This window comes from Leuresthes tenuis, unplaced genomic scaffold, assembly GCF_036924035.1.
Source record: "Leuresthes tenuis unplaced genomic scaffold, fLeuTen1.0.hap1 SCAF_11, whole genome shotgun sequence".
NCBI lineage: Eukaryota > Metazoa > Chordata > Actinopteri > Atheriniformes > Atherinopsidae > Leuresthes > Leuresthes tenuis.
This window is the reverse complement of record NW_027325365.1, coordinates 96,613-124,374: the sequence shown is the minus strand read 5'-3', so window position 1 is coordinate 124,374 and position 27,762 is coordinate 96,613. Positions and strand designations below refer to the sequence as shown.

Here is a 27,762-nt window from a genome sequence, read left to right as displayed (position 1 = left end):
GGGTCAGCTGTATTTATGAGTCAGCTGTATTTATGAGTGGTGGAACAGATCGGGGGTCAGCTGTATTTATGAGTGGTGGAACAGATCGGGGGTCAGCTGGTAAAACTATCAGTGCTGAGAATGAACTTTTCTGTCTTCACCTGCAGGTGGGGGTTCACCGTGATGTCAGAGAAACATCAGTTGTAAGTATCACCTGTGAGCCTGAAATGCTCCTGAGAGCTATAAAAGGAATAGAAAACACAGAGATGCTGTTACCTGTCCTCAGGTTCCTGTGCTGCAGCTGCGAGGCCGAGCTCTGGGACTGGGTCACCAGCTTCCTCAAGGCTCAGGTCAGTTTCTGTCCTTCTGCAGACCGACCTAAGACCAGAGCAGCCGTTCAGTTGGTCTTTTCCGATTCTTTTTCAGAACGATGACCCAGGTCCTCCGGTGCTGCGCCGCCACTCCTCGTCTGACATCTCCAAGCAAAAGTTTGGCACGATGCCACTTGTCCCCATCAGAGGAGATGAGAGCAACAGCAGCATGCTGCTGGCCAATCAGACGCTGGTCAGATTCAAACTCTCACACCAGTCCATGTGTCAGCAGCACAAACATCGTAGAACAGTTTGACCCATTTGTTCTCCAGAAAACTCCGGAGCCTAAACAGAAACTGTCAGTTACCAGAGGGACTCAGATGCAGGGTTTTTATTATAAACACAGGATCACAGACTGCAGGGCGCTCTCCTGGCAGCGCAAAAGAAGCAGGTTAAATAAAACTCCTGAGCGCTCTCCTCCGTATCTGTGGAGGAGCGCAGCTGTGAAAGTTAAACATAAAATCTCTCCAAACAGGGAGGAAAACAGAAAAGCTATGAAGACTAAACAAAGCAAAGACTCGCTCTCAAAGTGAGGCGGAATAAAACAGAGGCTCTGTGAAACTTTAACTTTAACTAAAAGCTCTCCTTTAATGGAGGCGACTAGGAATGGTAACAACAGAAATCACTCCTAGAAAACGGAGGAAAAACAAAGCTGTGAAACTTACCGTTCAATAAATTACAAAACAAGTCAGCTCTGCAGGAGAGTCGCTCGCTGCAGGAATCTGTGGGTTCAAGAGAAGGCAGGTGGCTGGTAATGAAGCTCAAAGGGAGACAACAAACTGGCACAAAACAAGGGAAACAGACTATTTAAACACATGAGGGACCGAGGAGAACAGGTGGAAACACTTTGGGAATCAGGGAAGACAAAGAGACACTTGACCCGAGAGGAGAAGGTCAGTGAATTTTCAAAATAAAACAGGAAGTGACGAGACAAGGAACGGAAAATAAACCGTGACAGAAACGATTTATAATGAAACACATGAAGTTGAAATAATTTATCTGAATTGATAAATAAGAATGTCAACAATTCTCAAACTCTGTGGTTGAAAAACTCACAAATCCTCCTAAACAGTCAAACCCAGACCTCCTCTCCACTGAGAAATGCAACAAATTTAACTTTTTTATCTAAAAAAATCTAAATAATTAGACAAAACATTCAGGCCTAAAACCTAGAAATAACTCTGACGTTATCTCATATTTAATATTGTTGATTTAAAAATCCTGGAGGAAGCAGTTCAGCACCTGAAATCAGCAACTTTAAAACTGTGACTGCGGCTCACCAGATGTTTCCTTTGTGTTCTCCGCAGAGGAAACTTCACGACAGAAGGACTCTCTCCATGTACTTTGTGAGTATTTCTGTGACTTTGGGACAAGATGTACTGGTGCTGGTTCTTCCAGGACTGATGTGTTCTCTGTTTGTGTCTCAGCCCATGAAGGTCCAGCAGGACCTGTTCAAGGAGCGCTCTGAATCCCCAGACCTCCCTGAGCCACTCTACGAGGAGGTGGGAGACTTCGGCCTGCAGGTTCTGAAGTCTCTGGAGACCAGCTTCCTGTCCAGCAGCACCGCAGAGACGCAGGAAGTCGTGGACCCATCACCACTCAGACTGGTCCTCGCAGGAACTGGACATCTGGACCATGTGATGGTCCCAGAGCGGGTCCAGACCAGCAGAGGCTCCATGGAGACGCTGGAGCAGAGCAGCGATGGAGGAGCCGGGGGAGGAGGTGAAGGAGCAGAGAGCAGAAGGAGGCAGCAGCTGCAGGGAGTCTGCACACCGTCACAGGAGCTGCTCCTGCAGGAGCTGTCGTCTGCCTTCACCAAGAAGACAGAGGAGGAGGAGCAGGAGGAGGAGAGACCATATGATGTCTGACCAACAGCCCGGAGGAGGAGGAGGAGGAGGAGGAGGAGGAGGAGGAGGAGGAGGAGGAGGAGGAGGAGGAGGAGGAGGAGCAGCAGGAGGAGGAGGAGGAGGAGGAGGAGGAGGAGAGACCATATGATGTCTGACCAACAGCCCGGAGGAGGAGGAGGAGCAGGAGGAGGAGGAGGAGGAGGAGAGACCATATGATGTCTGACCAACAGCCCTGAGGAGGAGGAGGAGGAGGAGGAGGAGGAGGAGGAGGAGGAGGAGGAGGAGAGACCATATGATGTCTGACCAACAGCCCTGAGGAGGAGGAGGAGCAGGAGGAGGAGGAGGAGGAGGAGAGACCATATGATGTCTGACCAACAGCCCTGAGGAGGAGGAGGAGGAGGAGGAGGAGGAGGAGGAGGAGGAGGAGGAGGAGGAGGAGGAGAGACCATATGATGTCTGACCAACAGCCCTGAGGAGGAGGAGGAGGAGGAGGAGGAGGAGGAGGAGGAGGAGGAGGAGGAGGAGGAGGAGGAGGAGGAGGAGGAGGAGGAGGTCTTCATCAGTTTGCTCCGTGGTCTGCTTCCAGAACACTCCATATGGACCGGCTCCAGTGTAAATATTAGCATTTACTGGCCCTGAGTGAGGCGGGTTCAGATTGGACCGGATCTGTTGACGGGTCGGAGGAGAACCTTTAGGCATGAACTGGTAGGACTCTGATAGAACTCGAATGTGGAATGAAGAAAGTGTTTGTCCAGATGTTCTTCCAGATGTTCTGCCTCATTACAGATGTTTATGTGTTGGTTCTGCTGAGACCACAGCAGCTGGCTCTCTGACCACCTGCCCTGTAGCTGCAGAGGAGCCTTTGACCCAGAACTAACAGAACCAAACATGTTCTCAGGACCTTCTCTAAATACACTAAGTGATGCTTCACTATTAATAAACTGAATAAAATCAACAGAAGAACATAAATTCTGATTTGTCTGAACACCTGAAAATGACATCACTGTTTGATGCATAAAGGCTCAAACTTCCTGTCTGTCTGTGTTTAAACGTGTCGTCATACTTTGTTTCTGTCCATTTAAAGCAACGTAAGGCACGTGATGCGTCATGCTGGCAGTGTTCATTTTCCTTCTTCAGACCTAAAAAAGATGAGTTTCTGTCCCAGACTGCAGGTTTATTTAGGCGTGGTGCTGAGAGTGAGCAGCAGGGGGCAGCAGTTGGCCTGGTCCAACAGTGTGTGTCAGAAACTCTGAACAGAACTGCAGATTAAGCTGACGTTGGACTGTGAACTGAGGTCAGCTGAAGACCAACTTTACCTTTTGAATTGCTGCTATCTGCAAGTTTTAAAAAAGGAAACCTTCAGTTAGTGGGTCCACAGATTCTGTCAGAGACGAGCTGTCGGTGTCACACTTCTGCATACAGGTTCATTAAATCCTTCAAACTCTGACCACATTAGCCCCAATTGGATCCATCCAGGTAACAGAACCTGAACCAGGAGGTTTCTGACATCTTCAGAGCTCACTTTACTATTTAAACTGTTTGTAGGACTAGTTCAGACCCAAAGTCATCCCTATAAACAAGCCTGGTGCAGTCCAGTTACATCAGTCTATTCAGTTAAAGGAACCCATGTACGGAGTCTCTGATTAAGTCTTCATCTCATACCATGTTTTATTGTTTTTGTTGCCACGGACAGCAGCATGTACAGAAGTTTAAAGATTAAATCTGACCCCAACTTCCTGTTTCTCACAGTGAAGGGGGCGGGACTTCCTGAAGATTTCCAGCCCATCATGTTTCTGCATTTAGCAGAAGCTTTTATCCAAAGCAGCTTACAGGTAGGCAGATAGGGTGGGGGGGTCTTGCCTAAGGACCCCTACTGGAGACAGTACCTTTCATGCAGGGGATTTGAACCCAGATCTCCCACATGAAGGGTGGCAATCTGCTGTTAGTTCTCATTAGAACTCTGGCTGCAGGGTTTTGGATCAGCTGGAGGCTTTTCAGAGAATCTGTGGGACAGAACAATAATAAGGAATTACAGTAGTTCAGTCCTGAAGGAACAGATGCATGGAGCAGTTTCTCTGCATCACCCTGAGACAGGATGGTCCTGATTTATTACGAAGGTGAAAGAAGGCAGAAACCTGTTTTATATGAGAGTCAGAGGACAGATCCTGGTCAGAAATAAATCCAAGGTTCCTCCCTGTAGGACTCCTCAGTGGGAGGCAGACTGCTGGGAAAGTGCCCATCCTCACTAACCTGAGTGCAACTCTACAACATGCAATAGAAAGTGCCCCAGTGCAACGTGAGGTCCTCACCGCGATGCTTAGCCTCCCACTTAGAGACACCCAGTCCACACTGAAATAAAAGAAACTTCGTAAAATGCAAAGAATAAAGGTTAACAAAGTTCAACAGAGCAAACAAAAACCCACCTGTTAGACAAACAACACACAAAGAAAAGCTGGCCAAAGTAAATCAAAACATCAAGACAAAAACCCCAAAAGCTAACTGAAGCAACACCCTCAGGGACCAGCAAGAGAGAGCTGCTGAGACTGGGTCAGGTGAGCCTCATATGCTGCACCTGGGCAGGGGGAGGAGCCTAACTGAGGCGGATCCACAGCGCCTCACTTACAAAGCCTGGCTATGTGCGACTGCCCAAGGAAGAAGCCCTGACGAGTGGATGGTGGAGAACAGGAGAGCAAAACAAGAGCTGAATGATGAGTTTAAAAGTGATCACCAGAAAAGCTGCGATAAATAAAGCGAAATGGCTGCAAACAACTAAATGTGTAAGTTATAGGAGTTACGCACCATTATTACATGTTTATTTCACCGTCCTCATGTATTCATGCTCTCCTCTTTGGGTTATACTTCTTTACATAAAGCGCTGAACTGTGTCTGTATGAGATGTTCAGTTCAGTAATAACACAATAATTATTAGATATATTATCGAGTGTGTGACTCCTCACTGTTCAGCTCAGCAGCAGCCAGAAGAGAACCTGGCAGCAGCTGAAAGGAAAGAACATGTTTCAGAGGAGCCTGAAGAAGTGTGTTGAGCTGTGAATATGTTGCACTGCAGCTACCAGAAAAAGACCTCTGCCACAGGTGGGGTCCTCCACCCGAAGATCTCACTCCAGCAGAGGAACTTGCTCTAACCAGCAGTCGAGGGCGGCCTCTGGTGGAAGGAACAGAGGGAGGGACCTCCTCGGGTTATGTTCCCAAAGTGTGTGGGATCATTAAGCCGAAGGCACTGATCACTTTCCCTCAGTTATAATGACGGTGTATCTGTCAGAGGTGGGAGACACCATCTGCCTGCTGGATCCTCAGACCTCAGAGGACGCCCCTAACCCATGTGTGAGCGGTTCTGTTCCATTTAATTCTGTTTCCATGGAGACACTCTGCATCTCATGCATCCCTGTGATCTCCTGCTTCAGCAGCTGTGTGTTTCTCTGTTTGCAGCTTGATGGCCCAAACAGGAAGGAGGGTTACCCTGCAGGTAAGCACCCAGATAAGGTCAGCTGCACATCTCGGGCGTTTAGTGATGAAACTGTGTCTGTAGACCCAGAAAAGCCACAGGTCGGCTGCTTATTACTAAACCTGTGGACCGGTTTGGATGCGTCTGCAGTCTGTTCTGCACCAACAGGCCTAATTATCACCAAAACTCTTTACTGCAGGTGGCTACAGGAACACAAACTCCAGCAGCAAAGGGTGAAGTAACTCTTCACATCACTGCCTTCATCCTTAGTTGCTCACAGACACATTTCCTCTGTCACAGGATGTCTGAACTCTGTAGAAAAGGAAACTTCTGTTGGGTACAGAGAGCATCAAACTAGATGTGGAACACATGAAGCTGGAGAGGGATGGAAGTATGAACTCTGACCAAGGAGAAGGTCATGGTGGGAACTCTGTTTAATTCTGTTTTCTCTCCACAGCTTGAAAAACACGAATAATTAAACAATTCAACACAACTTTAATTTGAAACTTGTCATTATTGTACGGTTCATGCAAAGAAATTTGTTTCTACATTTATGTTCACAGTGGGGCGCCATGACCCAACGTTTGGAGAATTATAAATGATCTCTGTTCATTTAGCCTTCTTACACTTGCTCTAACTCAAACTGCTAAATTATGAAAAGAAATTCTAACTCAAAGGTCACAACAATAAGGATTAATGGAAACATGTGTCCCTGTGTCGGTCCCTCGGTGTCAGGAGGAACTGAGTCCTTTCAGGCTCTGGAATCTGCAGGGAATCAAGCAGGAAAAGACTTGAGTCTGAAAAGTTGTGCACAAGACAAACTGTACAGCCTGAAAGAACCTGAAAGGAGCTGAAAGGAGCTGAAAGGAGCTGAAAGGAGCTGAAAGGAGCTGAAAGGGCCTGAAAGAACCAGAAAGGACCTGAAAGGAGCTGAAAGAACCAGAAAGGACCTGAAAGGATCTGAAAGGACCTGAAAGGACCTGAAAGGACCTGAAAGAACCTGAAAGGACCTGAAAGGATCTGAAAGGACCTGAAAGGATCTGAAAGGACCTGAAAGGACCTGAAAGGATCTGAAAGGACCTGAAAGGACCTGAAAGGACCAGAAAGGATCTGAAAGGACCTGAAAGGATCTGAAAGGACCTGAAAGGACCTGAAAGGATCTGAAAGGACCTGAAAGGAGCTGAAAGAACCAGAAAGGACCTGAAAGGATCTGAAAGGACCTGAAAGGACCTGAAAGGACCTGAAAGGACCTGAAAGAACCTGAAAGGACCTGAAAGGATCTGAAAGGACCTGAAAGGAGCTGAAAGAACCAGAAAGGACCTGAAAGGATCTGAAAGGACCTGAAAGGACCTGAAAGGACCTGAAAGGACCTGAAAGGACCAGAAAGGATCTGAAAGGACCTGAAAGGATCTGAAAGGACCTGAAAGGACCTGAAAGGACCTGAAAAGACCTGAAAGGATCTGAAAGGACCTGAAAGGACCTGAAAGGACCTGAAAGGACCTGAAAGGACCAGAAAGGATCTGAAAGGACCTGAAAGGAGCTGAAAGGAGCTGAAAGGACCTGAAAGGACCTGAAAGGACCTGAAAGGACCAGAAAGGACCTGAAAGGAGCTGAAAGGAGCTGAAAGGACCAGAAAGGGCCTGAAAGAACCTGAAAGGAGCTGAAAGAACCTGAAAGGAGCTGAAAGGACCTGAAAGAACCAGAAAGGGCCTGAAAGAACCTGAAAGGAGCTGAAAGGACCTGAAAGGACCTGAAAGGACCTGAAAGGAGCTGAAAGAACCTGAAAGGACCTGAAAGGACCTGAAAGGACCAGAAAGGAGCTGAAAGGATCTGAAAGGACCTGAAAGGACCTGAAAGGACCAGAAAGGACCTGAAAGGAGCTGAAAGGAGCTGAAAGGACCAGAAAGGGCCTGAAAGAACCTGAAAGGACCTGAAAGAACCAGAAAGGGCCTGAAAGAACCTGAAAGGAGCTGAAAGGACCTGAAAGGACCTGAAAGGACCTGAAAGGACCTGAAAGGAGCTGAAAGGACCTGAAAGAACCTGAAAGGAGCTGAAAGAACCTGAAAGGACCTGAAAGGAGCTGAAAGAACCTGAAAGGACCTGAAAGAACCTGAAAGGAGCTGAAAGGACCTGAAAGAACCTGAAAGGACCTGAAAGAACCTGAAAGGAGCTGAAAGAACCTGAAAGGACCTGAAAGAACCTGAAAGGAGCTGAAAGAACCTGAAAGGAGCTGAAAGAACCTGAAAGGACCTGAAAGAACCTGAAAGGACCTGAAAGGACCTGAAAGAACCTGAAAGGACCTGAAAGAACCTGAAAGGAGCTGAAAGAACCTGAAAGGACCTGAAAGAACCTGAAAGGACCTGAAAGGAGCTGAAAGGACCTGAAAGGAGCTGAAAGGACCTGAAAGAACCTGAAAGAACCTGAAAGAACCTGAAAGGAGCTGAAAGGACCTGAAAGGACCTGAAAGAACCTGAAAGGACCTGAAAGGACCTGAAAGGAAGGAGCTGTCCCCCGTTGTTCTGAGTCTGGTCCTGGTGGGTGTCGGTCGGGTGTTTGATGTAATCAGGTCTCAATTAGTTTAAATGAATATCATGTTCTTTTTTATTTCATTCCATGTTCAGTACAGGCACTGAAAGTGGAGACATGATAACCACAACTTTTTTTTGTTTTGTTGAGTTGCAGGAGCGCAGAATTCTGCCAGGTGGAACCTTCTTTCTGGAGTCTGTTTCAGCCGGTCGGACATTCTTTGAGACAAGCTAAGTTAAGCTTGAACGTTAGCCTGCCCAGGAGCAGGCTGGTTCAGCAGCATAAACCACCATGGTCACTCAGCGGCCATTCAAATAAGCCTCTCTCTGAAATGAGCCAGATGCATCGAGATAATCGAGGTTTTCCCTTAATCCAGCTTGGTGGAACACCTTCCTATTCCAACAACTACAGGATCTAACGCTGAGCTCAATGGCATGATTTATTGATTATTATTTCAGTAAGGACAGTAATAATCTGGACACTGATCTGAACCTTCGGATACAGTACAAATAGTGTCCAGCAGGTGTCAGTGCTGCCCGCCTCCACCTGCAGCTGCTCATTAAACAACAGGTTTCATCCATTGATCATTTATCACTAATCAGTGTCAGCCCCTGATCACCACAGATGGACAGCTTCCCGACTTGTGTTTTCGCAGCTGATCCAAATCTCTGCCACCTAAACACGAAGGTATCTCACACGCCCTTGTGTTGTCTCTGCGCCTGCGCAGTGCGCCCGAACTCGAGGACGGAGAGACTGAGCTCGAGGCTGCTCACCATGCAGCTCTGACAGGGTCCAAAACGGAACTAATCACTGATCCCCAGCTAGATCCGATCACCGAACCCTCCGAGCCCCACTGGACACTCACAAGGAAAACAGCGGCAGAGGAGGCGGTGGTCGGAGGACCGGGAGCCAGGCTGTCTGTCCGCCTGCAGACGGCGAGACAAAGCGGAATGAAGCAGCCGCCAGCGTCGCTTCCACACGACGTTTAAACACCGAGTCACGGAGCCTGGACCCACCGCCGCGCCTTAAAACCCGCTTTTATTCAACGGATTTCTGAATATAAGGAATGTTTCTGCTGACGGAAGCTTCCAGGACTGAGAGTCCAGATGTTGGCCTGGTGATGATGCTCCATGTTCGGTCAGGTCAGTCCTGATGTCCTCAGAGCGGCTGTCCTGCACCTGGCAGACTGAGCCCAGGGCTACCTAACCACAGGAAGGATCCAAAACATCTGGAGGAGACCCTGAGGAACATCTGGAGGACCTTGTGTGGACATTCTGAGGTGAGAACCATGAGTAAATGCATTTTTAGGATATAATGATGAACTTTCAGGGACAGAGTTTTATCAAGTTAAAAGGTCTAAAGAAGATGTGAGGAGGTTTTTGAGCAAATATTCAACAGCTGGAAGCAGGACTCGGATGTTCAGGTTCTGACAGACTCTTTTCCTTCCTGACAGTTTGGATGTAATAGGAACCAAAACAACATGACGTCCCACAGTTGGACCTGCTTCCCCATTCCAGTGGTGCTGATCCTGGTCCAGATTCTGGTCTGGGCCCGCTCTGTGTCGGCGGCCCGCTCTGACAGAAACATGGTGCTGGAGCAGTATGTGGACGCCACAGTGAACGCCACCGTGCTGGATGCACGAGGCAACGCCGTGCACATGATGAGCAGCGACGACGGGACATATGGGCAGAACTCCCCCAAAGTGGACACCCGGGGCGTGGTCATTGCTCCGGCGCCGCACCATGGAGGTACTGACGGGCCGCACACACCTGAGGCTCTCCTCGGATCACACAAACACACAAAAGTTGGGACACTTTAAGATGTAAATAAGACAGAATTTAATGATTTAAAATCTAACAAACCAACATTTTGTTCACATCAGAACATAGTTTTACTCTTTCATTAAAAATATCAGCTCATCTTGAATCTGATGGCAGCAACACGTCTTCTAAAAGTTGGGACAGGTCCACGTTTCCCACTGTGTAGCATCTCCTCTACTTTTAACAACATCTGTAAACATCTGGAACAGAGGAGACCAGCTGCTGGACCTTTGGGAGAGGAATCCTGTCCCATTCCTGTCTGATACAGGATTCCTGGGTCTTCTCTGTTGTTTTTGAAAAGTTTTCAGGTGGTGAAACATCTGGACTGCAGCAGCTGGACTGCAGCAGGTCAGAGCAGCAGCTGGACTGCAGCAGCTGGACAGCAGCAGCTGGACAGCAGCAGCTGGACTGCAGCAGGTCAGAGCAGCAGCTGGACTGCAGCAGCTGGACAGCAGCAGCTGGACTGCAGCAGCTGGACTGCAGCAGCTGGACTGCAGCAGCTGGACAGCAGCAGCTGGACAGCAGCAGCTGGACTGCAGCAGCTGGACTGCAGCAGGTCAGAGCAGCAGCTGGACTGCAGCAGCTGGACTGCAGCAGGTCAGAGCAGCAGCTGGACTGCAGCAGGTCAGAGCAGCAGCTGGACTGCAGCAGGTCAGAGCAGCAGCTGGACTGCAGCAGCTGGACAGCAGCAGCTGGACTGCAGCAGCTGGACTGCAGCAGCTGGACTGCAGCAGGTCAGAGGAGCAGCTGGACTCTTCTACTATGCAGCCGTGCTGTTGGAACAGATGCAGGATGTGGTTTGTCCTGCTGAAATATGCAAGGCCTTCCCTGAAGAAGACGTTGTCTGAATGGGAGCAGATGCTGCTCTAAAACCTGTTCATATACTATACTCGTCTACCTTTACATGCATATTAATTTAATCCCATTCCTAATCCATAGGGTTTAGGATGATGTCGGCCCACCCTTTGCAGCTATAACAGCTTCAACTCTTCTGGACAAGCTTTCCACAAGGTTTAGGAGTGTTTCTGGGAGTTTTTGACCATTCTTCCAGAAGCTCATTTGTGAGGTCAGACACTGATGTTGGACAGAAGGCTCTCAGTCTCTGCTCTAATTCATCCCAAAGCTGTTCTATCGGGCTGAGGTCAGGACTCTGTACAGGCCAGTCAGGTTCTTCCTCACCAAACTGGCTCATCCAGGTCTTTATGGACCTTGCTTTGTGCTCTGGTGAGCAGTCATGTTGGAACAGGAAGGGTCCATCCCCAAACTGTTTCCACAGAGTTGGGAGCATGAAACGATCCAAAATCTCTTGGTATCTGAAGCATTCAGAGTTCCTTTCACTGGAACTAAGGGGCCAAGCCCAGCTCCTGAAGAACAGCCCCACACCATAACCCCCCCTCCACCAAACTTTACACTTAGCACAATGCAGTCAGACCAGTACTGTTCCCCTGGCAACCGCCAAACCCAGACTCCTCCATCAGATTACCAGATGGAGAAGCTTGATTGGTCACTCCAGAGAACGCGTCTTACTGCTCCAGAGTCCAGTGGCAGCAGCTTTACTCCACTGCATCCAACACTTTGCACTTGGTGATGTATGGCTTGGATGCAGTTACCATGGAAACCCATTCCATGAAGCTCTCTACGCTCTGTTCTGGAGCTGATCTGAAGGCCTCATGAGGTTTGGAGCGATGGACTCTGCAGAAAGTTAGCGCCCTCTGTGCAAAATGCGCCTCAGCATCCTCTGACCCGCTCTGTCATTTTACGTGACCGACCACTTCCTGGCTGAGCTGCTGTCGTTCCCAATCGCTTCCACCTTGTTATAACACCACTGACAGCTGACTGTGGAATATTTAGCAGCGAGGAAATTTCACGACTGCACTACGCTGGAATTCACTGAGCTCCTGAGAGCGAGCCATTCTTTTACAGATGTTTGTAGCAGCAGGCTGCAGCCGAGGTGCTTGAATTTATGCACCTGTGGCCTGGAAGTGATTGGAACACCTGAATACTTTTGGCTATATAGTGTACCTTTCAGCATTGATGGAGCCTTTCCAGATGTGCAGGTTTCCAGTTCCATAGGCACCTCTTTTTTATACCCAATCATTTTACTAACATGTTGCTAATTAACGTGATTCATTCCAACATGTTCTTCTTACTTTTGTTGCCCCGTCCAAACTTTACTGAGACATGTTACTGCAAATGTTGTGTAGAAAAGAGCAGTCGGACTCACCTTTGCAGCTTCTTCTGAGGAATTTATTAACAGGAACAACAAAGAAACATATTACATGACAACAATTCCCAACGAGCACAGATTGTGAGATTCTCTTATAATTCCTTATATCATTCTGGGCGTGAAAACCCAGTCGCTGTCCGGCACCACTGTGTCTGAGATTGCTGCATCATCTTCTCGACAGAGAACATTCTGACCCTAAATAATATGTGGTGTGAGCAGTGTCAAAAATTAAGATATTAATGAACTGTTAATTAACTGTTACCATCTCATTAATCCACAGTTCGCAGCGTATAGGAGTGAAAAACCCGTCCGGCTGCTGTTGTTTGTAAATTCTCCAATGACCCCGACCTCTGAACTCCAAAATGTCCCGCTACGAACTCTTGAATTTTTCCGATGGCTTAGTATTTCTAACACAAATACAAACAGCAAATGAAAGAGGAATGAACCAAATAATGAAACAAAAGCATTTTGGAAAATTTAAACTATACACAACCGATCAACACTGACCTTCAACAGAAGGAACATCACAAAAGAAAACATTACATTTAACTGCCCCATGTCACATTATGAAGTGCATATGAATATGAACATACGACCCTGTGGGGAAATGAAAATGAGTCATGATACAAGGAAGTGGAATAACTTTTAATTTTTTAAGTCAAACTTTTTATGATAACCATGTGCAGAGTAGTGTGGTGCAGCTCAGTCTCTTCTGGTCCAATCCTGTCTCTGCTGGCTACACTCGTCTTCTTCTGACTGAACATCAGTTCAGCGGTCTGATCCGGAGATAACTCAGAAGGAGGGGAGGTTACGAGCTTGGGTCTTTAGTCTCTTTTCCCAAACTAATCTTCTTTGAGGACGATTCAGAAGAGAATTCAGACAGTGGTTGAAGGCTGTAGATTGTTGAAAGTTTGGTGACCACTTGGTGGAATGAGCTGGGGTGGAGCGCTTAGCTTCGTCGTCCACCATTTGGGGCCCTCATTGTACACATGTGGATGAAGATCATGTGATTGTTCCACCATCATCTCGGCACGATGGGCACACCTTCCAGAATGGGCACCTGGTCAGTCACCTGACTTTGAGTCCTGTAGTGGTTCTGTGCTGATGCTGTTAATTTAACTTGTGGATGAATGTTAGCAGGAATGAGAACCGAGCAGCACAACAATGCAACATGTTTTCTTCACAATGTTCTACATTCAGGAATTGCCTTTTAACAGGTGTTCCCAGTGTTCATTGGTTGGCCAATCAAGATTTTATATGAACCCAAAAATAAAACAATTGATATGAACCATGTTTCAGGATAAAACCAAAATACTCACCAACCTGCTGTAAAGCATTAATTAAAATGCAATAACATCACCTTTTTTTACTGTGGAAAACTTCAAACTACTGGCCCCGAGGGTCAAAACACAACATTTCAGAAAACACAACAACAATTCAGAAAACACAACAGCATTTCAGAAAACACAACAACAATTCAGAAAACACAACAACATTTCAGAAAACACAACAACAATTCAGAAAACACAACAACATTTCAGAAAACACAACAACAATTCATAAAACACAACATTTCAGAAAACACAACAACATTTCAGAAAACACAACAACAATTCAGAAAACACAACAACATTTCAGAAAACACAACAACAATTCAGAAAACACAACAACAATTCATAAAACACAACATTTCAGAAAACACAACAACATTTCAGAAAACACAACAACAATTCAGAAAACACAACAGCATTTCAGAAAACACAACAACAATTCAGAAAACACAACATTTCAGAAAACACAACAACAATTCAGAAAACACAACAACATTTCAGAAAACACAACAACAATTCAGAAAACACAACATTTCAGAAAACACAACAACATTTCAGAAAACACAACAACAATTCAGAAAACACAACAACATTTCAGAAAACACAACAACAATTCAGAAAACACAACAGCATTTCAGAAAACACAACAACAATTCAGAAAACACAACATTTCAGAAAACACTACAACAATTCAGAAAACACAACATTTCAGAAAACACAACAACAATTCAGAAAACACAACAACAATTCATAAAACACAACATTTCAGAAAACACAACAACATTTCAGAAAACACAACAACAATTCAGAAAACACAACAACAATTCAGAAAACACAACAACAATTCAGAAAACACAACAACAATTCAGAAAACACAACAACAATTCAGAAAACACAACAACAATTCAGAAAACACAACAGCATTTCAGAAAACAACATTTCAGAAATCACAACGCAACATTCAGAAAACACAACAACAATTCAGAAAACACAACAACAATTCAGAAAACACGACGACATTTCAGAAATCACAACGCAACATTTCAGAAAACACAACAACAATTCAGAAAACACAACAACAATTCAGAAAACACAACAACAATTCAGAAAACACTACAACATTTCAGAAAACACAACAACAATTCAGAAAACACAACAACAATTCAGAAAACACGATGACATTTCAGAAATCACAACAACATTTCAGAAAACACAACAACAATTCAGTAAACACAACAACAATTCAGAAAACAACAGCATTTCAGAAAACACAACATTTCAGAAAACACAACAACAATTCAGAAAACACAACAACAATTCAGAAAACACAACAACAATTCAGAAAACACTACAACATTTCAGAAAACACTACAACATTTCAGAAAACACAACAACAATTCAGAAAACACAACATTTCAGAAAACACAACGCAACATTTCAGAAAACACAACAACAATTCAGAAAACAACAACAATTCAGAAAACAACAACAATTCAGAAAACACAACAACAATTCAGAAAACACGATGACATTTCAGAAATCACAACGCAACAATTCAGAAAACACAACAACATTTCAGAAAACACAACAGCATTTCAGAAAACACAACAACAATTCAGAAAACACAACATTTCAGAAAACACTACAACAATTCAGAAAACACAACATTTCAGAAAACACAACAACAATTCAGAAAACACAACAACAATTCATAAAACACAACAACAATTCATAAAACACAACATTTCAGAAAACACAACAACATTTCAGAAAACACAACAACAATTCAGAAAACACAACAACAATTCAGAAAACACAACAACAATTCAGAAAACACAACAACAATTCAGAAAACACAACAGCATTTCAGAAAACAACATTTCAGAAATCACAACGCAACATTCAGAAAACACAACAACAATTCAGAAAACACAACAACAATTCAGAAAACACGACGACATTTCAGAAATCACAACGCAACATTTCAGAAAACACAACAACAATTCAGAAAACACAACAACAATTCAGAAAACACAACAACAATTCAGAAAACACTACAACATTTCAGAAAACACAACAACAATTCAGAAAACACAACAACAATTCAGAAAACACGATGACATTTCAGAAATCACAACAACATTTCAGAAAACACAACAACAATTCAGTAAACACAACAACAATTCAGAAAACAACAGCATTTCAGAAAACACAACATTTCAGAAAACACAACAACAATTCAGAAAACACAACAACAATTCAGAAAACACAACAACAATTCAGAAAACACTACAACATTTCAGAAAACACTACAACATTTCAGAAAACACAACAACAATTCAGAAAACACAACATTTCAGAAAACACAACGCAACATTTCAGAAAACACAACAACAATTCAGAAAACAACAACAATTCAGAAAACACTACAACATTTCAGAAAACACTACAACATTTCAGAAAACACTACAACATTTCAGAAAACACTACAACATTTCAGAAAACACAACAACAATTCAGAAAACACAACATTTCAGAAAACACAACGCAACATTTCAGAAAACACAACAACAATTCAGAAAACAACAACAATTCAGAAAACACTACAACATTTCAGAAAACACGATGACATTTCAGAAATCACAACGCAACATTTCAGAAAACACAACAACAATTCAGAAAACACAACAACAATTCAGAAAACACTACAACATTTCAGAAAACACAACAACAATTCAGAAAACACAACAACAATTCAGAAAACACAACAACATTTTAGTTCACCAGATTAAACAACTCTGGTCATTTCTTTTGTAACTTTTTTAATGAACCAAAACACATAACTAAAACTTTCATTCACCCCATTCACATCCTTCCACTCACTCTTCTTTCCATCTATAGAATATGTTTGGATCAGTGTATTCAGTAGCTTGTATTTTGTGGGTGGGTTTGAAAACTGATATAAAATCCTGAAGTAATCAGCTGTTTTATCCTTTCCATTCCCCCCCCCCACGGCCTGTCTGTATAAACTGTGCACCTCTAAAATCAAAATAATCAGCAAACTGCCGAGGATGGGTCCTTTAAAGGATTCGCCTCAACTATGGCGCTGGCATGAGAACGTCAGCATTAACGCTTTAATGTAAGAAACAACTCCTGGAACAGTTCATAGATCATATCAATGTTGGCTCTGCAGGTTCTGTTCATTCCCAGCCATGTTTTTACTTTGTGGTAAATGAAGACCTGCTTACTGCTGTGTGAATGCTAACAAACACTGAGGGGGGGGGGGGGGGGGGGAGCCTATCCCAGCGGTCATTGGGTGAAAGGCGGGGTCACCTGGACAGGTCGCCATCACAGGCCACACAGAGACAAACAAGACAAACAACCACACACTGAGTCCTCAGGACAGTTTTAGAGTCACCAGTTAACCTGACAGCATGTTTCTGGATGGTGGGAAGAAGCCGGAGAACCGGAGAGAACCGGAGAGAACCGACACGGGGAGAACATGCAGACTCACACAGACAGAACCAGCCGGGGATCGAACGTAGAACCCTCTGCTGTGACCCTACCACCACACCACCGTGCAGCCCCAGTTCAGTTTTATTTATAAAGCTCCAAATCACAACAAATGTCATATCAAGGCACTTAATCTCTCAACAATTTTACAATTTTGTGTTCTGATTTATGGCTAATTTGGAAATTGTGGAGTTCTGTTTAAGTCTATTCTCTCTTGGTAAGTTTTATTTTGGACCATGAATTATTTGGCATATGTGTGTTAGCATCTCCTTCAACACTTCACTTTGACCTTATTTTGTATAAATATTGATAAATATTAATATTTCCATCTGATATTTATATATATATATATATATTTATATATTGAATCAGTAAAAAGTCTCATTTTCTGTTTTCTATGTTCTGATTTGAATGAAATGTTGGTTTGTTAGTTTTATAAATCATTGAATTCTGTTTTTATTAACATCTTATAGTGTCCCAACTTTTTTGGAACTAGTGTTAAAGTACGTAGGTTTTATAGATCTGTTTTCACATCAGATGATGACATTCCCAGCCTAACTAAAATAAATATGATCAGCTGCAGCTTAGATTTGGTCTTGTGTCTGTAGCTGTCGTCCTGTGGCTGCCAGAGTGCCATGTGTTTGTTAGCGTAGCTGCTTTAATATCCGTCTCATGGAGACACTGCAGAGGTTTTTAGGCTCATGAAGGACGCAGCATCTTTGCTCTGAAGTGTCAGATTACAGTCAGGCGGTCCAAGGACACTGCAGCTGCTGGACAGAGCTGCGACTTCTGCAGCTTCACATAAATACATGTCATCATGTAAATAAGAAAGGAAGCTAGATAAATCCACTTAAAGCAGTTACTAAATAGAAACATTGAGTTCAACCCAAATATTATTACTATAAATGTTTTCCTGTTACTGACATTAAATAAAGTTAGAATCACTGCAGTTTAAACTTGATGAGGTCCGAAGCTGCAGCAAAGATTCATTCTGTTAAACCGAGGGAAAATATCACCACATTTGGTTGGAAAATCATCCTCTGAGTTCAGCACCAAAAGATTTTCCTACAGTTTGTAGGTGGTAGTATTTCCTTTACCTTTTTGAGCAGGAAGTATTTATCAGCTTCAGTAAATGTTAAAATGTAGATCCGCAGCTTGCGTGAGAGTCGGGGTTCACCTGCTCAGGTGCTCAGTCTTTCAGAGAGCTCACAGTGACACCCTTAAACCTGCTGGTAGGTAAATGTAACATAACCTTTGTAACACACCATCAGCTGAGCGTTTTTAATTCATTGAAGTTGCACAGAAATTAAAATAAATGTAACAAATAAGTATTCAGACAAAACTTCACTGATTGAAACATTTCACCTCCAGCAGGAGGCTGAAAGTGACTGAAAAAAGTATTTTATTCTAGAACATCAGGAAGCTGTCAGCAGAGTATAAAAGTGAGTGGAGTCGCTGCAACCTTAAACACGACGGACACGACTCGCAGCAGCCAGTCACACTGGATCAGGTTGTTTGTTGTTCTGGGAAGAAATGAAAGAACATCCGCATTAAAAAACCTGAGTGAAGTTCTGATGGATCAGAGGAACCAGCAGCAGGTTGACCAGAGGGTGGGAAAAACACCACAACGACCGGTGAAAAATGACTTCTGATGGAGCTGCAGGTGTTTCGGTGCAGCATTAGTGGTTTTCCTGTCATGCGCTTCCTTGTGCAGTTAGGGTTAGGGTCAGGGTCAGGGTTAGGGTTAGGGTTAGGGTTAGGGTTGCCCTCTCATATCATAATAATCTGCAGAGACAATGTTTTTATCATGTGACTCAATGGTCCGTCTCTCTTTTCTGTCCCTAGAAACACTTGTTTTGTTTCTCTGCAGCTGAGTTGATGAAGAAGCTGTTTAGAAGAAGCTTTTTAAGGCCTCATCAACGTGTTTTTTCTTCCCCTTCCCCCAAAAATCAAGTTTACAGAAAATCTTTGTTTACCAAGAAACACAAAACTCAACCAGAACCAGAGATCCAGTAACTGTTCACAGGATACAGTCCAACCTGTTGGCTGCCTCAGATGACGCAGAGAGAAAACTCTGCTTATTCTCTGAGCTGTTCCACCAGCGAGAGGTCCGATCAGGTCTGATCCAAAACTGACATCACTGGCAGCTGGTTCTGATTCGGATTATGTAGCAGTTTCTTGTCAGTTATTGATTTCTGATATGATTGGATTTGTTAGGATCCTGACTGACAAGACAAGCTGAGGGGTTAAATGTGCTGAAGGTTTTTATTTTCCACTTGAGCTCAGATTGAAAATAAGTTTGGCTTTTTTACGTCTTTGTTAACTGATCATTGATATCAAACAAGAATCAAAATCAACAGAACTTTCCTTTTCAACGCATTTCTCAGACAACTGATAAGGTCTTACTGATTAATGCTTGGTGTGAACTAGCTGAAGAAGCACTGATGTTTGGTAACTATGGTAACGACATGTCTCCTCAGTGGTGGACCGGCAGGGCTGCGATCCAAACACTCGCTTTCTGGTTCCTCCCCGGAGTGTCCACTGGGTGGCGCTGCTGCAGAGAGGAAACTGCACCTTTAAGGAGAAGATCCTGAAGGCAGCGGCCTACAATGCCACAGCTGTCCTGATATACAATAACTCCACCAACAAGACCGTCAAGATGGGACATGAAGGTCAGAGTCAACCCTACACACAGCCCACCTTCACTCAGACAGACTTTCAGAGACCCGGTCAGAGGGTTTCTCACACAAGAGGGCTGAAAGAGGATGAGGGGTGACTGAGCTGTGGCTTTCTGACAATCAATGAGTCTAAATTTAGACCAGCGTCATTATAGATGAGGTCACTGTGACCTCACAGTGTGTGTTTGCAGTTCTGTGGGCCATGACACATTATCCTGAACTGAACTATATGTTTAATTCAAACAGAAAATAAAGAAACAAAATTGAGTCTTTAATTTCTTTACATATTTCCATAAAAACAGGAAACAGCTGCAGTGATTTACTGAGACATGAATATAAATGCTGAATATATGAAACAGAGTTATAGTTATAACAGGAATAGTTCTCCAGGCTTCTTGAAGGACATCCCAAAGCTCTTCTTTGGATGTGGGCTGCCTTTTGTTCCGTTCTCTGTCAGATGATCCCACACTGCTTCAATAATGTTGAGGTCCGGGCTCTGGGGAGGATTCATCCCTCCATAAGACCTGTTGCCACTGATTTTCAGTCCACTTCTTGTGTCATTTGGCACAGCTCAGCCTTTTCTCCCTGTTTCCCTTCCTTAAGAACGGCTTCTTGACAGCCACCCTTCCATGGAGACCATTTCTGATGAGGCTTGGGCCAACAGTAGATGGATCAGCTGAAGGTCCAGATGCATCTCTCAGGTCCTGTCAGGTCACAGCTGGATTTTTTCCTCTTTCTTAAGGACATCACTTTCAGATCCTGTTCATCTGCTGGAGATAGTTTTTTAGGCCTGACACTTCTTCTTTTGTCCTCCACTTGTCCAGTTTCCTCAAATGTTTTAAGGACACACTGCACACCATGCTGAGATATGCCAAGTTTTCAGCTAATAGCTCTTTGGGAATCACCTTGTTGCTGCAGAAATCCTATTTTCTGTCTGTCAAACTGTGTTTTCTTTGCTGTTTTTCATAGATGCAGCTAAAGAAATGGGAACAAATGATGTGTCTTTGTGACAGGCTGCTGGTAACAAAGAGCCTAAAGATCCAGTTTAAAGGGGGTTAGGGTTCCTCTGAAAATGGTCAGGTACAAGTACTGGACTGAAAATGAATGAAATATCAAAGAATATCAATTTCAAACTTGTTGTCTTTGGCGGGGGTCACCCATTCACACACACTCATACAGCACATCACTACACATAACTACGCGCTTTCTAACCATTCATACATACATGTAGCCTGGGGAAGCCAGAGTCAAACCACGACCTTCCGATTGATGGGCGACTGCTCTTTCTCCTGAGCTACAGCCGCCCAAGTGCACACACGGAGGTGTGTACCAGAGGTGCAGGTGAAGGTCTATACTGACTTTATAACAGCTGTAACATCTATAACACCTGATTATATTTAAACATAAAACCTTACAGAAATCAGAGGAGCTCAGGCTCCTTCTTGGCACACCTGCAAAGCATTTGGTTCTACTGACAGTTTTCATTCGTTCTCTTTTGGATCTGTTAGTCCAGCCCGGTTCTTTATAAATGTAGAAATCTCCAGAACCCTGCCCTCAGATTGTTGTAAGAGCTTCCTAAATCTAGACAGCAGAGAGTTGGTTCTTCAAACTGTTTCAATATCGGAGACGGGCTGTGAACTAGAACCGGAACCATTTCTGTCAGAGAGACATGGTACTGGTTCTGGTTCTAATTGTTGTTCTGTGTTTAGGTACTGGTGATGTAGTGGCAGTGATGATCACAGAGGCTTATGGTAAAGAGATCCTGGCTCACCTGGAGCGGAACCTGACGGTCCTGGTTTCTGTAGTCGTGGGTCAACGTGGTTCCACCAAAAACATCAATCGAGGCTCGCTGGTCTTTGTCTCAATCTCCTTCATCGTCCTCATGATCATCTCGTCCGCCTGGCTCATCTTCTACTTCATCCAGAAGATCCGCTACACCAGCGCCCGCGACCGGAGCCAGGTACCAGCTGCATTTGGCACTACTCAGAATTCAAGAACCCATTAGATGTTCTGAAATGCTCAATACGGCCGTTTAAGGATTCATTTCATTCAGTTTTATTCATAAAGCTCCAAATCACAGCAACTGTCATCTCAAGACACTTCAAAGATACAGTCCAATTCAAGCCAATTACAATTCATTGTGATATAATCATAATCCAAACAAATCCAATTCATTAAATTCTAAATTAGTCCAATTCATACAGAGCCAATCAAAAAAAGTTCACCTTCATCCTAATGGAAGCCTGTATAAAGTAAAAAGAATGGGTCCAAGCACAGAACCCTGAGGAACTCCATGACTCACTCTGGTGTGTGAGGAAGATTCTTCATTTACAAGAACAAATTGGAATCTATCAGATAAATATGACTTAAACCAGCCTTAAAGACTGAATTCTGCTGGCTGGTGTTCAGGTGTGTTCCTGTGGGCGGGGCTCTCTTTCACCTCAGAGACGTTTGGTCCTATTAGTCTCAGTCATACCTGTGTTCAGGTGTCTGCATACCTTTGGATATCTAACACTCTGTCCTCTCCGTTCTGCAGCGCCGTCTCGGCGATGCAGCAAAGAAAGCCATCGGGAAGCTGACGACGAAGACGGTGAAGAAAGGAGACAAGGTAACTCAGAGGTTCTGCACCAGCCCACTACTGGTGGGACATCAGGATCCAGAGGTCCTCAAAGTCAAAGCCAGTACCACACAGACCTGAACCAAGAATCACACAGGACCAGAACCCCCACACAAGACCAGACCCGCCACCTAGGGCCACCCCATCTAGGGTCAGAACCAACACACAAGACCAGAACCTCCACCTAGGACCAGAACCCTCACCTAGAGTCAGAACCCCCATTTAGAGCCAGAACCACCACACAGGACCAGAATCACCACATAAGACCAGAACCCCCACCTAGGACCAGAACCACCACCACACAGGGCCAGAACCCCCACCTAGGGTCAGAACCCCCACCTAGGGTCACCTCACCTAGGGCTAACACCACCACACAGGACCAGAACCCCCACCTAGGGCCAGAACCCCCACCTAGGGTCACCTCACCTAGGGCTAACACCACCACACAGGACCAGAACCCCCACCTAGGGCCAGAACCCCCACCTAGGGTCACCTCACCTAGGGCTAACACCACCACACAGGACCAGAACCCCCACCTAGGGCCAGAACCCCCACCTAGGGTCACCTCACCTAGGGCTAACACCACCACACAGGGCCAGAACCCCCACCTAGGACCAGAACCCCTACATAGGGCCAGAACCCCCACAGGCCCTCATTGGGTTCGTTTTATCAGAGGATCCTCACGTGTTCATTTACAAAAATACAATCACACCAAAATCAGTTGCCCAATCAGAGGGCTGTATTTCAACGACATAGAAACATGTGAGGATCCTCTGAGCCCACAGACTCCATGAGGGTCAGAGAGAATCATGAAGCCTTAAAGCAGGTGGGACGGCATGTTTTCCTCTCATTGCTTCTTTAAAGTTATTCTCTCACACACCTGTATCCTTTGTGTGTTTGGAAGGAAACGGATCCGGACTTCAACCACTGTGCGGTGTGCATTGAGGCGTACCAGCTGAACGAAGTGGTGTTAATTCTGCCCTGCAAGTGAGTCCGACTGACATCTTCTGATGTTTTTTTTTGGATTTATGTCCTGTTATTTCCGGGCAGTGCTCACAGCAGCACGGTTCAGACCAGCTCTGTTGATACGTCTGAATAGCACTGGGAAAAGACATGATTTTATGGAGTAATTAATCTTTTTAGGACTCTAACCCCCCTCTGCGCAGGGACCCAAACACCAACATGTAGGGAAACCCAGTAAAGGCCCAGTTTCTGCTGCTGTTTGGAACTGGTTTGGCTCTCCAGAGTCAGACCTGGAACAAACCACGGTCCATTGCAGATTTTGTTCAAAGATTATTGAAGCTAACGGCAGCAGCTCCTCATTTCATTCAGCATCTCAGACAGAGGCATCCAGCCCAAGGGGAGAAATGTTGCTAACTATCAGATGCTAAAGACCGCCACAAACGTATGCTACAAAGCAGGTAACATAAGTGGGATTATTTTCAATGTGTCCGTATGACAGCAGGGGACTGGGTGGGAAGAGATTACAGATTAAAGATATGTTGGACATTTATACAGTGGAAAACCCGGGTTTATCGACAGAATGAACACTGTGGACCCAGGTATGTGCTACCAAGCAGGAAGAAGTTGGACACCTGTACAGGTGACCACCGGGAGCTGGAGCGGGGGCCATTTTACTCTTTAGTTCTGATCCTACAGAACTGGGCAGCTCAACATGAATCTGACAGTTTTATCAATGATTTGGCTCTCAAATTGATGAACAAATCTAGTTTTGGGGGGGGTTTCAGGTCAGGTCCGGGCTTATTTCCTGTCAGTCGTTCCCCTTTGCCTCTGATTCCTGGCCTCTGTGTCTCCTGCAGACACGTCTTCCATAAAGTCTGCGTGGACCCCTGGCTGAACGAACACTGCACCTGTCCCATGTGCAAACTCAACATCCTCAAAGCGTTGGGAATCATGGTGAGTCATCGCTGACATCAGCAGCTGCAGACGTGTGAAAGACACCTGTAAACATCTGTCTTTGTCCTCAGACCAGCCTTCCCTGTGTGGACAGTGTGGTGTTGGATGTGGAGCGTTTGGGTGTTGGTCCATCTTCAGGCAGCCAGAGGGCGCCACTGAGTGACAACAGCCAGCCATCCATTAGCCTGGAGCCGCTTAGCCCCCCCCACGCCGAGACCGCGCCCAGAACACCTGCTGACATCACTACCACTGTGACCAGTAAGAATGCAGGATGACAAACTAGCTGTTTGAGGATCTGTTAAGCCTCATCAGAACCATGTGGTACTGAATCTGTAGCTTTACAGTCCGACAACGTGTAAAGAAATGGAGGTTCTTTAAAGTTATTAGAACATTTCATGTGTTTTCACAACATATTTGATTCTGGTCCTGGTCCTGGCTCTGGTCCTGGTCCTGGCTCTGGTCCTGGTCCTGACCGTGGTCCTGGCTCTGGTCCCGACTCTGGTCCTGGTCCTGGCCCTGGTCCTGGTCCTGGTCCTGGCTCTGGTCCCGACTCTGGTCCTGGTCCCGACTCTGGTCCTGGTCCCGACTCTGGTCCTGGTCCTGGCTCTGGTCCTGGTCCTGACCGTGGTCCTGGCTCTGGTCCCGACTCTGGTCCTGGTCCTGGCCCTGGTCCTGGTCCTGGTCCTGGCTCTGGTCCCGACTCTGGTCCTGGTCCCGACTCTGGTCCTGGTCCTGGCTCTGGTCCTGGTCCTGACCGTGGTCCTGGCTCTGGTCCCGACTCTGGTCCTGGTCCCGACTTTGGTCCTGGTCCTGACCGTGGTCCCGACTCTGGTCCTGGTCCTGGCTCTGGTCCTGGTCCTGGCTCTGGTCCTGGTCCTGACCGTGGTCCTGGCTCTGGTCCCGACTCTGGTCCTGGTCCTGGCTCTGGTCCTGGTCCTGGCTCTGGTCCTGGTCCTGACCGTGGTCCTGGCTCTGGTCCCGACTCTGGTCCTGGTCCTGGCTCTGGTCCTGGTCCTGACCGGTCCCGGTTCTGATGTTTTTCTGTCTTTCCAGGTGGCGGTCACTTCTTCAGCAGGAACTCGTCGTCTCCTCGCAGCCTCGTCTGTGAGGTGGAGCTGCCGGACCTCCAGGCTTCCATCGATCTCTATGACGACAACAAGTCCTGAGACCTGTCGTCATGGTGACTTACACCCATCACTTACACCAACGTCGAACTGCTGATGGATGAATGATATTTTATGGACCGACTAATCAGTTCCTGCTTCAGATCCTCAACTGTGGGCTGGTTCTGATCTTTTAGATTTAGACTTTATTTATTTTGCGGTACATTCAAACTGAGAGTCCAGAACCATCTCCTGTTCTATAACTGGACTTATGTTCGGTTACTGCTCCTGCAAAGGTTCCATCAGTTTTCTTTTCGAAAGAGGTTTGTGGGCAACAACAAAAAGTTTAAAGGAAACGTAAGTCTTTTGTAACTCAGTAAGTTTCCCCAAGTTCTAAAGAATAGTCCAGTTCCTTCCAAAGTTTTCTGGATCGATGACAAAGTTCCTGACTTCCTAATGTGAGCTGTCAAACATTTTAATTCTTCCCCAGGTTGCCTCACATGTTTGGATTCTAAAGGGCTTCAAAATGTTTTCTGAACTGATCAGGACCCAGAAAACGGTTCCTGGCTAATGTTTGCTTGTGCCTGAAAGGTTTATGTTCCCTGGAAGAAGTTTCTAACTTCCTAAAACGGTTCTTATAAATGTTTCCTAGGCCCTGAAAATGTTCTTAAGTTCGTGGAGTTTCCTGGTGAGTTTTCATAAAGCAGGTCTTGAGTTCCTTACAAGGTGCCTGGATTCCTGCAATAATTCCTGAGCTTAAAGGACTGAGAAATGTTTCATAACACTTTAAAATGTTTGTCAGCTCTTAGGTTTCTAAAAATATTCATAGTAAGGATTCTGAATACCTAAAAGGTGGCTGGAATGGTCTCACTTGGATTTCTCCAAACCTTGAAACAGCTCCTGAAAAGGTTGCATGGATCTCTGGAACGAGTCTGATGGGCTTAAAGAAACATTTCTGTGGTCTTAAAAGAACTTTTTGTTCTCACAAGTCCTCCTAATTTCTACAAAGGTTCTTCAAATGGTTTCAGGAATTTTTAAAGACTCCTTTTTGTTCCTGTACAAGAGGTACAACTTAAATGGACCTGACAGCTGGTTCTGAACCAGAGAAGAGACACAAAGAACCTGAACCCAGAAGAGTTCCTGTCAGTGTTTTCTGGTGTTCCTTCTTCAGTCTTTGTTCGTCAGTCTTGTGGCGTTGGTAACCTAAACTCCTGATTGGCTAATAGGTGATTACATCAGAACATCCATCAGATTTAGGAGTCCACATTTAGGCCTGGACCTGGATCGGTGCCCCTGGTTTGTATATATTGACCGAGCTTCCTTTTTACAGTCACCACATCACTCCACGTCTTTGACCTGGACTCTGCAGGAAACAATCATTTGAACTTTGACAGTGTTCACTCCCCCGTAGCAGAACATCCAGTTTCTCTGTAGAACAAAGAGACTTAAAGGAGCAGTCCAACATTTGAGTGAACCTCCTGTTCTCTGGAACATTTGGACTTCCTCAGGAAGCCGTTCAGGGTTCTCTGACCTCACAGAGATTTAAAGGGACATTGCAACATTTCAAGCCTGCATGTTTCTTTCTTTCATTGTGAGTCAGATAATCACTGCATAACAGATGGTTCTGATAACTGCTGTTTGTTTTTATAGCAAAGAATCAGAGGGTTTCCTGAAGTAATGGACCGCTCCTTTAATGTGTAATAAACAGCTTCTGAATTACTCAGTGTGTAATAATTATCAGTATATAAACAGCAGTATACAATCTATAATCAGACTAATGAATCAATATTATCTCTGAAGTGACCTGAATATGTCCCGAGGGACGCTTAGCTGCTGCCCTCGTCTGTCTGTTTGTCTGTTTGTCTTTATGTGTCCGATGGTGATGATGATGAAGGAGGATGTCTGACGCTTTGAGTCTATTGTATCTTTACTGCCTCTGCATCAAGTGTCATCAGTTGTCATTAAAGTGTCTTCATTGCGTTTAAAATGCAGAGTCTTGGTTTGTTTGTCTCTTCCAGGCCATGTTCACAGTTGTATCTTCCTTCTGTTTGGAGTCTTCATCAACAGGGTCTGAGGTCTCAGTCAGGGGATGGAGTCCAGTTTAAGGACCCCAGTACTGTGTCTCGACTCTTCCGACTGTTGCAGTAGTCAAACCAAAATCCTCAGGAACTCAGACTTGTAGTCAAGTCGGAAGCATCAGGATGAGAGACGGCTCTCTCAGGCTTGTCCTCTTAGACCCAGAACCCTGCCCTTCTTTGTCGAAGTCTGAGTTCCTTGAATCTTCAGTCTGACCATGCTGGTTATGTTAGTTATTATGTTGAAAACTGGATAGCTTAAAGAGAGATGTATGAATGGGTCAGTGAGGCTTAT

At 45.1% G+C, this 27,762-nt stretch overlaps 2 protein-coding genes across 3 annotated transcripts in view; both read left to right on the top strand.

The window, feature by feature from the left end:
• Positions 1 to 2,250, top strand: part of arap3 (ArfGAP with RhoGAP domain, ankyrin repeat and PH domain 3) — a 57,032-nt gene extending 54,782 nt beyond the window's left edge. For both annotated transcript variants that reach the window (XM_072395109.1, XM_072395108.1), the window contains 5 exons: positions 147 to 182; positions 266 to 329; positions 406 to 543; positions 1,658 to 1,696; positions 1,778 to 2,250. In XM_072395109.1, the coding sequence (XP_072251210.1) occupies positions 147 to 182; positions 266 to 329; positions 406 to 543; positions 1,658 to 1,696; positions 1,778 to 2,218 (718 nt within the window). In that variant the 3' untranslated portion in view covers positions 2,219 to 2,250. The remainder of the gene's footprint in view (positions 1 to 146; positions 183 to 265; positions 330 to 405; positions 544 to 1,657; positions 1,697 to 1,777) is intronic.
• A 6,577-nt stretch (positions 2,251 to 8,827) lies between these two features.
• Positions 8,828 to 27,379, top strand: rnf130 (ring finger protein 130). The gene is made up of 9 exons (XM_072395094.1): positions 8,828 to 9,465; positions 9,640 to 9,934; positions 19,558 to 19,749; positions 21,465 to 21,715; positions 22,292 to 22,363; positions 23,277 to 23,359; positions 24,193 to 24,289; positions 24,361 to 24,547; positions 25,343 to 27,379. The coding sequence occupies exons 2-9, from the start codon at positions 9,667 to 9,669 to the stop codon at positions 25,453 to 25,455; spliced, it is 1,263 nt and encodes a 420-aa protein (XP_072251195.1). The 5' UTR covers positions 8,828 to 9,465; positions 9,640 to 9,666; the 3' UTR covers positions 25,456 to 27,379.
• Positions 27,380 to 27,762: the final 383 nt, after the last annotated feature.